Source organism: Pimephales promelas, chromosome 3, assembly GCF_988280905.1.
Source record: "Pimephales promelas chromosome 3, fPimPro1.hap1.1, whole genome shotgun sequence".
In the NCBI taxonomy this organism is placed as follows: Eukaryota; Metazoa; Chordata; class Actinopteri; order Cypriniformes; family Leuciscidae; genus Pimephales; species Pimephales promelas.
This window is the reverse complement of record NC_142771.1, coordinates 23028948-23039343: the sequence shown is the minus strand read 5'-3', so window position 1 is coordinate 23039343 and position 10396 is coordinate 23028948. Positions and strand designations below refer to the sequence as shown.

The 10396-nt window shown below is 41.4% G+C and overlaps 1 protein-coding gene across 2 annotated transcripts; it reads left to right on the top strand.

Annotated features, from left to right (window-relative positions):
* Positions 1 to 3975: 3975 nt before the first annotated feature.
* On the top strand, positions 3976 to 10295 carry rundc1 (RUN domain containing 1). Of its 2 annotated transcripts, XM_039687378.2 has the most exons (5): positions 3982 to 4571; positions 5600 to 5758; positions 5883 to 6081; positions 7698 to 7793; positions 7881 to 10295. In XM_039687378.2, the coding sequence occupies exons 1-5, from the start codon at positions 4191 to 4193 to the stop codon at positions 8750 to 8752; spliced, it is 1707 nt and encodes a 568-aa protein (XP_039543312.1). In that variant the 5' UTR covers positions 3982 to 4190; the 3' UTR covers positions 8753 to 10295. The 2 variants fall into 2 exon arrangements, with proteins under 2 accessions (XP_039543309.2, XP_039543312.1); XM_039687375.2 differs by having other exon boundaries at positions 3976 to 4571; positions 7698 to 10295.
* Positions 10296 to 10396: the final 101 nt, after the last annotated feature.

The following is a 10396-nucleotide window of genomic DNA, read 5'->3' as shown; positions in this document are numbered from 1 at the left end:
TAAGCTCCATATATGGTTATTTCAGAGAGGAGACGGAGTGGAGAATCATCAGCGCACAGTCTTCCACTGACTGGGATTTATAAAGAGAATTTTGCGCAGGTTCTGGAAGGCGCCCCCTAGTGGTCTAACCCTTACCCTACACCTTACCTAAACTTAACCCTAACCGAAGCGTCTCATTAGACGTTAAAGGGTGCCATGTGCGTTGGATATTTACGCTTTTGCAAAAGCGTCCTATATGGCGCTTTGGGATGAGAACGCGTTGGTATGTTTTATAAGTCTGAAATTTTTTTGCCCATGCTATTTTTGGCTTTCGGTCGCACATACTCTTTTAGTAAGGATCCTACACACAGATTTATAAAGAGACCCCAGATAGGCCTAATTCAGAAAAGGCAAATGCCAATTGGTGAGTGGAATTTGCATGCCACTGTGCTGGACATAAGTGTATAAAAGGTGGCTTGCATCCACTCATTCAGGTTTGTTTTGAGGAGCCAGTTGGCTGATGAGCCAATGACAGTTCAGCCATTTCAGTACGTAGTGTTGTGGCAGGAAGGACACAATGCCATCAGGGAACAGATACATTCCCTATTCTGTTAGTCACTTCGGCATTGTGTCGATGTGATGACAGTGACACTAGGGGTCCCTGGGTAAAAACGCCACAACCAGCTGAACCGCGCTATGAGGTGTACGCTAATAAGTGTACTCGGCTACGTCATAATATTTCGAATGCACCAGGTGGCACAACTCTCAGGGGTAGTTGCTCTTCCTTTTATGCTTCTGTATACTCCTCTGTGAGAAATGCCTCTCTTCCAGATGTAGCCTAAAGTTTATAAATCTCAAATGATCCTAATATCTGTGCAGCAGAATGTTTTAAGATCTCCACCTTGCAAACACAGCCTAATTAATGTCATTAACATATAAAAAGAGCACCAGACACGTGGAACTCACAAGGACAAAAAGCGCATGTTATCACCTCAGGGATAAATGCGCATCTGAAGCTCTCGGTGCGGTCCAAGAAAACATGCAGGGCATATACCAGACATAGCAATGATATGGCTGGGTCTGCCTCGTCACAAGGGAGCACTTGCAAGACCACCTGATCCCTATAGAGTAGTGGGAAATTTTGGCATGAGCCTTGAGGGTCTCAAGATCATGTGAGATTAATCGTGCTTTTTCACTGCATGGTGCGATACAGCTTGGCTTGGTCCGGCTCACTTGTGCCGCATTTCCAACGGCATGGTACGGTTCGGTACAGTACGGCTCGTTTCGGCTCGCTTTCTACCTCCTCTGTTGAGGTTCCAAGTGTACCGTACCGATACTAAAATGTGAAAACACTGCAGATTATTGATTGGTCAGACAGAATCGTCGTCATTGTATTTGCGAGACATCAAACAGTCAGTCAGCCACTGCTGTAGCACCTGTTTTAAAACAACTTGCTTGAAGAAAAAAGAACAAAAGAAAACTTCCAAAAAAGTAATGGCTTAATCGTGTTCAGTGGACGAAGTGCAGATGTTCCTCTAGTTGGCTGCCGAGGAGTGGATAAACTACGATCAGACTAAATCCTACTCACTTTGAAGTGGTAATCTGCAGTTGAAAAGAAAACCGAGCTATACTGAACCGAGTCGTAACACGCAGAGGAAAAGCGAATCGAGCCGAACCGTGCCGCGCCGAACCATACTGAGCCGTATCGAGCCGTTCCAGCAGTGGAAAAGCGCCATAAGTTTACCTCGACACTATTCAAGCTAGGTTTACCACAGAGACTTTAATCTTCACATATCATGATTTTGCGCTTATGTTGATTTCAAATGAGACCATTGACTTCAACGGAGCGGCAAAAGCGACAAACCAGTTGGTCAGCAATGTGCTGGAGACGGTCTAGCTGCTCACGAGCTATGACTGCTGGATGTGCGAGCAGCTTAGGCTGCGATATTTCATCCATTGGCTGTTTTTCTTTGTTTCCCAATAACAGCACTTAATACCACCTTTGTGCATGTTCATAGCATGCAGGGTGGAGGCGGCCTGTCCAGCAGCGTTGCAGGTTCTTGTCTTCATGGACAACGTGAAACTACAGGCTTTGGACAGAAGTCTCAGATGATTCCTCCAGGGAGCGGTGTTTGCAGTGCATCGGTTCTTGCAGAATGTCTGAGTATTCCATGGATGACCCAACATCGAGAGTAGTGAGGGTGGAAGAACCCATGAAGCGTGTTCTGGCAGTGAAATATGCTTTCCACGACTTTGTGAGCTCCTCATGCACTGGGGCAGATTTCGGCTGCAAGCAGTGTTCCGGGCCCAGGAACCACTCATCTAACTGCAAACACTTAGTGCAGGGTGGAGGGGTCCACTCGAGCACGATGTCCATCTCAGTGTCAGACCTAGTCTGCGCAACCACACCTGATGGTGGGCCAAGGTGAGTCTTCCGAATCAGAAGGCAAACACTAACCCTCTGATGTTACAATTGACAACTTATACTCATCACGAGTCGAGCACTGAATGAGAAATTAAGTTCACCCGCAGGGGAACTGCCTAACTCATCCATGAACTTGAAACAAGTGTGTTTGCGAAATGGAATGCCTTAGGATTCAAATGCATCCACTGAAGCCCCCAAATCGCCTCCAGAGTGTGTGGTTTTGTGCTTGACGGCCGAAGGACCAGGACGGGGAGCAACTGGAGTGACTTCCGTTCAAAAAATAGTAAGAACGTTCCCACGGCCATGCTTCCTTATTCCCATATCATAATTGACCTTATAGACCATTTCACAAGATGTAAACAACACTGGTCCAGAAGCACTTCCTGTTTCAGTTTGTAACTGTTTTCGTTATTTCACATGTAAAGAAAACATCTTAAAGACGTTTGTTTAACTTTTTGATTCAGTTTTAAATGTTCTGTTGGTTGTATTTTATCCCAGCTTTTATGTAGTGTTAAAAAACTGAAACAGGAAGTGCTTCTGGACCAGTGTTGTTTACATCTTGTGAAATGGTCTATTGACAACAGAGCCAGCTTTGATTTTTAACAGGAATGAAAGCGTGGCTGTGAGGGACAGACATGCATCTCTTCAGTGGGTTGTACACGGTTATTTAATGTGTTTTTGAATTGTTCTGCTGACAAAACACTACAAAAAAAAATCTTATAGGAGTGCATGTACAAACACTGCTTCAGCATGCGGGCACAGGCTGAACAGGCCAAATAACTGACACACCAATCGTGGCATCTGACGGAGACAGACAGGTGTCGACTGCATCCAGAAAGTGAGAAGGAAGGACAAAAATGTGTACCCTTTCAGAGGTGTTAGATTGTAGTCTATAATCAGGAGTGTGGCATGGGGCTCCCAAGTCAAGTACGACCCCTAGTGTCATTCCATTGAACTTCGAAGTGACTGACAGACAGTGAACTTTTTTTCTATTTCAACAATATTTTCATATTATGTGAAAATGTATTGTGTGTATGTATAGCCTAATATAGGCTATTTAATTTGTATGCATGCCACTTTTGAGGAACCTGACGTTACATTTTGTAAAAGCAGCATACAAATATTTGTTCTCTCCTGTATTATATCAAGTAGGCCTAAGTTACTGCTTGTACAACTTTCTGTAAAGAAAGAAAGAAAGAAAGAAAGAAAGAAAGAAAGAAAGAAAGAAAGAAAGAAAGAAAGAAAGAAAGAAAGAAAGAAAGAAAGAAAGAAAGAAAGAAAAAAAGAAAGAAAGATGGAGACTTTAGGCTATCTCCTTGGTCGATGGTAGCAATAAAAATCTCTGCTGGGGCAGAAAATAGGGTGTGTTTGGCACGCAGTCCAATTCACTGAAACGTAGGGCGTTAAATTAAAACAAACAGAGAGAGAATTGAACTAAGAGTAAATATGGACAGAAACGCTCAACAAACTGATTTAACTGTGCGTTTCGCTGACGTCATTACGCACTGACGTGAACATCCTGCCCACACATTCGTTGATCCATAGAACATATTGATAGAACGACACGTCTGTTGGAACTCTGTTGCTTTGGTTCCATATTAAAGCAAGATCTTAGACGTTTCGATTACGTTGCAAATGTTTTCTGTAAACGTATTACACCGCGCTGCACCTGCTGAAGGAGTAGTCGCGTATATTCTGAATTCACATTAAAAACTGCGCATCAATTAAGTTGATCGAAGTTGTTTTGTGTAAAAGGGCAGCCAGGCTGTCTTCAACTGTCAGTCAGATGTCGACGGAGGATCTGTCCACTTCCGACAGCGAAGCTGCCTTCGCGGGAGCTGGGGAGCGCTGGGCGCCCGTGGGAGCCGTGGCCAGCCCGGAGGATGAGCAGTGGAAGAGGGTCACGCAGGCTGGTTCCGTGTTGTCCAGCGATGCAGACATGGTAGTCAGGGTGCGGAAGCTAGAGGATGAGCAGGAGCAGCTGAATTCATCGCTCCTCGCGTTAACGTCTCACTTCGCTCAAGTGCAGTTTCGACTGAAACAGATCGTCCACGCGCAGGGCGACGAGAAAGAGCGGATGCTCCTGGAGCTGGAGGACTTTGCTTTCAAAGGATGCCCTCATGTCATCGGGTGCAGAGCACAGGATGCTCAGATGCTGGAAAACTCTGTGAGTTTTATTGTTTACTGTCGTAGTGGATCCGATCTCTATCATGCAGGGTGAAACACAATCATTAAACCAGCCTAAGACAGTTAGCTGGGCTCTCAGTCAGCTAAGACTGTTTTGGGATTTACAACAGCCCAGCCAAGCAGGAAGCAGCTAAGTTCAGCATTGTTATTTGTTTTTCTCTGTACTTTTCAATGGACCCCAGTTTGAAAACCCCTAATATACAGTGCCATTTGTTTTGTTTTGTTTTCAATAGGCCTGCATCAGTACTCCTCAGTAGCTCCTAACTAACAATATTCACCTGTCATACACACACACCCCCACTCACACATTATCAGCCTATACAAACTCACTGTGCTTGCCCTCAGGAACCAGCATTCAATTTGTCTGCATCTCTTTTAAAAAGATTATTTTTTGGTGCCAATCAGCACCTTATCAACATGCCAAGTATTGCAAAAAAAAAAAAAAAAAAGTACAGTATTTTAATAAAAATCACAGTAAACACTGCACAAGGAACATTTGAATGTCACTCTTTCCCTGTATTTTTTCCTGTTTTTTTTCCCTCATATGCTGGAGTATCTTGTTACTGCCATTAAAATGCCTCCCTTTCTCCTTATTTCCTCTGCACACTTTGCTTGCAGGATGAATTGGTGAGTACTATAGCATGAGCATGACCCTTGTGCAGTCTTTTCTTTAAACCTTAGTGTTTATTTGAAGTAATTCTAATGTGAAACCATTCATACTTGGTTTAGATTTGTTCTCTCTTTTTATTTTTTGCATTACATTTGCAGGATTATGCTTAAACTAAAGCCACGTTGTGTGTACAGCTAATTATGGTTATGTCTGTTCTGAATTGAATTACATGTCGGGATAAGCAAAGCTAAGCCAAATGAGGCAAACCAATTAAAAGCTCATTATCCTTCAACGGAGCATATGCAAATATGTTCAGCTAGATACAATGTAAACATTGTGGTTATTTTAAGGTTGTCTTTAGGTTTTTTAAGTTGTGTTTATGCTTTTATAATCTGCAGAGTGAAAGGGAGAAGAGGGAGCGCTTGGAAGCTCAGAGAAAGAAGCAGAAAGAACTGATTTTCCAGTTGAAGACCCAACTCGACGACCTGGAACGCTTCGCCTACCAGGAGGGCAGCTATGACTCACTGCCTCAGTCTGTCGTCATGGAGAGGCAGAGGGTATGACTATAAAACTCTCTCATACCATTGACATCCTTATGAAAGTCATTTGAAGATGTGAGTAATTACCCTTAAACCATTGTTGGGGCATTTTATTTAGCGTCTGTTCACGTTAACACTGTAGGTGATCATTGATGAGCTAATAAAGAAGCTGGATGTGAATCTGAATGAAGACATTGGGAACCTCACACCAGAGGAGCTCCGACAGAGAGTGGACTCTGCCATAGCTCAAATAGTCAACCCAGCTCGAGTCAAAGAGCAGCTGGTTGAGCAGCTCAAGACCCAAATCAGAGACCTGGAGATGTTCATTAACTTCATACAGGGTGAGGATGTCTGCTTTGGATTAATGGTGCTTATTTTTCTCATAATTTATTCAAAAGTACTTTCAAATGTATTTTTATACTGTGTAGTACAGTCAGTGACCTAAATATACTCCTCCTTTGATAAGTTTCGGGGGGGTGGGGGGGGGGGGTGGTCTTGAAAAGAACCGTAAGAAGTTTTTTTGCATATTTTATTATTACTTAATTGTTTAATAATATTTGAAATCACATTTGTCTGCTAAATCAAAGTCGTGGTGTGACCAAACAATTGCTCAGCAAGTAATACAAATACAGTAAAAACAGCATATTACAATTCAAAATAAAACTTTTCTATTTCAATATACTTTAAAATATAATTTATTGCTGTCATGGCAAAGCTTAATTTTCAGCATAATTACTCCAGTCTTCAGGGTTACACGTTATTTCGATAGTCACTTTAGACGTTCTACTAATTATAAGTAACTTTTAAACATGTCAACTAACTGTCATTAGAGTATTAGTACAGTATATTATAGTAGACTGTTAGGTTATAGTTAGGTGTTTTGGTTATTTTGGTTATGTTTTAGGTTATTCTCCTAGGCTTTGGGTTAGGAGAATAAGTTTACTTGTAGTCGCCAAGTTAGTCAGTTGAATGTCTGTTGGGAGACCAACAAAATAAAGTATTAGCAGATAGTAAGCTGACAGTCTACTAATACTCTAATGACAGTTAGTTGACATGTAGTTGAAAAGTTACTTATATTTAGTAGAATGTCTAAAGTGGACTATCGAAATAAAGTGTTACCGTCTTCAGTGTCGCTGATCCTTCAGAAATCATTCTAATATGCTGATTTTCTAATCAAGAAACATTTCTTATTGTCAATCAATGTTGAAGACAGTTGTGCTGCTTAAAGGGTTAGTTCACCTAAAAATGAAAATTAAGTCATTAATTACTCACCCCCATGCTGTACCAACCCTGTAAGAACTTTGTTCGTCTTCGGAACACAAATTAAGATATTTTTGATTAAATTTGAGAGGTGGATCACTGTTGCTACATAGGCTGCCTAAGGGATCGAAACTTGACGGACCAGAAAGTCATTGAAGAAAATGTTTAAATGTTCCATGTGATAACAGTGGCCCAAGTACAAGTTTATCAAGCGACGCGAACACTTTTTGTGTGAAAAAACAAACAAAAATAACGACTTTATTCGACTATTCCTTTTCTTCCTTGTAGGCCTGAGACGAGAGTTCAAGAGATTTCCACGACGCATGCGTGAGAACTGAACTGAAGCAGTTAAATTCTCGCGCATCTCTTGAACTCTCGTCTCAGGCCTGGGTGAACCGTGATAATTTTTTTCAGGTTTATCTGATGAATAGAAAGCTCAAATGCACAGCATTTATTTGAAATAGATATCTTTTGTTATATTATGTCTCTGCAATTGTATCTTTGCTAAATAAAAGTATTAGTATAATTACTATATTAAGTAAAAAAAGAAAGCTTAGTAACCCTGAACTTTTGAATGGTAGTCTATCTGCAGTTTCCTGTGCATAAATTCTGACCTTTGTTACCTTTGAGTTTGATGTGCCTATGTAGAGTAAAATAAATATATTTAGGTTCACTGTCCTGATCATGCTCCTCGCAGATGAAGTGGGGAACCCTCTGTTAAATGATGGTGTGAAGAGCCAGCAGGCTCAAGCAGCCGGTCCAAACTCTGGAGCCACTGGAGGGATGAAGCGAGGTAATTATACTTTACTTTGTAATACCATTTTATTCAATTTTAAAGCTAAGGCGTGTAACTTTAAATCCCTTTCTTGCCCATCCAAAGTGGATCCCGAACAAGCCCAGAGGATACGGGAAACCGGGCTTCAGCTCATCCAGAAAGCCTTAGCGGTTCTGCAGATCTTCGCTCTGAGCCAGTTCGGATGCGCTGCAGGCCACGTGCCCCAGAACATGTGGTCTCAGGGAGCCGAAGCTCAAGATTACGGTCCCTTGCTGCAGAAACTCGAAGGAGCCGTGGAGCGTGTGCGTCTGCAAGCCTCCCGCCAGCAGCCCAGCTCTCTGGAGGAACATGTGGTCAGCCACTCTGCCTGCCTGTCGTTGGAAGGACCTCGGGACGAACTCACCAATTTGGTGCGTAAAGAGCTAGCGTTTGCGCTCCGTGACCTGCTGGCCCACGGATTATATGCTCCTTCTCAGGGCATGAGCCTGGTCCTTGCCCCCATTTCCTGCCTGCTGCCCTTCAGCTCTTCTCCTCAGTCCCTGCATCCTTGGGAACTTTTCGTCAAGTACTATCATTCCAAAAACGGCCAGGCGTTCGTGGAATCACCTGCTCGACAGCTCTCGCAATCCTTCGGTTTGCCCGTAGGGGGCGGTCCTGTGACGGTCACACCCAAGCAGTCTCTGTTATGGGCCATCCATACAGTTCTTAAAGAGCACGGACGATTCAAGCGTAGCGCGGACTCTGAGTTTAAGGCCTTAGTGTGCATGGCTCTCAATGAGCAGAGGCTTGTGTCATGGTTTAACCTGCTGTGTAAGTCTGGGACGCTCATACACTCACACTACCAGCCCTGGAGCTACATGGCCCAGACAGGCTTTGAAGGTGCCCTGCGAATCCTGGGCCGCCTCAGCCATCTCAAATTCAGCCTTCCTGTAGACTTGGCTGTCAGGCAGCTGAAAAATATCAAAGATGCTTTCTAAGCAAAAATATATTTGGTCATTTTGGGCAAGATTTACCCTCATAAGCTTAAAATTATGATAAAAAGCATATTCTGTAATACTATTTCTCTTTATTCAGAAGTTCAAATCATATTCCCAAAACAACGAGTACACTGTAATTAAAAAATGGAAGTGAAGCAACTGTTTTTGAGGCACTGTGTTGCTGTTTGCTCGATTGCCTGGATGTCTCCTTTAAACTGAAGAGGGTGATTATGTTGGCAGGTTTTAATATGCTGCATCGGTCACAACTCAAAGGAAATGTGCTCAGTTTAGTGACCCTGAGCATGTAACCTTTTAGGGGGCATGTTGTGTCTAGCTTTTACCAAAATCAATCACATTACACTATATAGCAGAATTTATTACTTGAACTCTATTCAAGGGCCATTGCAAATGCACTACTACAGTGTGCATATATATCATACATACATAAACTGTATGTAGATGAATGCACTCATTTCCTGAGCTTGTACTATTACTGTACCGTGCAGCACAGACAAATCATAAGATGTTTTTTTCTTTTAAAACTGGTTTTCATTTGCATTATATTGTCATTATATTTAAAACACTGGGGCAGTGCATATCATATTGCTGCTCTGTGTTCTTATGGCTTTCTGAGAAGAGACCATGCATGCAATCAACACACTCAGGCAATTCTGAAAAGACGAAGAGATGCTCATTGGTGTTTGTAAATCACTGGATTCCACTCTACACAAACTTGCTCATTTCAGCCAGCTGACACTGTAAAATTGATTGTAGAAAACTGATCTTGTGGTAGTGCTGCTTGTTCGCTGCTATGGGAGGAAGTGCATCAAACACATTTGCTGAATTTGAAACTGATATGCTATCTGAATTGTTTATGTTCTGTTATTCTTTGCCAGTGTTTAAAGGCTCTGCTTGAATATATGTCTCCATGTCTTGTCAATTCTTCTTTACTACTCTGAAATATTGAATGTACTACAATCATTGAAATTGTATCCAACTACTGTACACATTCTGATTATAGATTCCACCTTGAACCCTCTTAAATCCAGATTTACTGAAACCATCATCCAAGAAGGGACTGTTTGTTACCATTTACTGTAAATTTGGTATTTTGAAACTATTTTTTTTTGTTGATTTGTTATTTTGAAACTATTAGAATATGGAGGAATGGTTGTGATGCATTTATTTGCCTTTTTTAAGTAGTTGTTTTATTTAATGTAGTCTCTTTTCCCCCTACACCTGAATATGTGATTCTCCATCTGTTTTGTTGTTCATCATATCTATTTCAGAAATGATTTCTATCTTTGTGCACATACAATAATTTAACATCAGTGACAATTACATTCACTTTTTAAAAATTGTGCCATCATTTTTAATTGTTACAATGGTGTCTTTTCAGTGATTTCATGGATTTAATGTTCTGGATGCTCTTTGAATCTGGTGCAGTCACATTCTTTTCAACTCTTACTTTCTTCTCATAAACAAATAAATTAATAATAAATTAATTTAATTTAATTAATCAATAAATGGTTTCCAAAATAGAGTTGGCCTATTACTATTACTAATGGTCTATTACTGGTTTTAATTTATATCATACATATTTGTAACTGATTTGATTTCTAAAAGGATGTAAAAACAAACAAA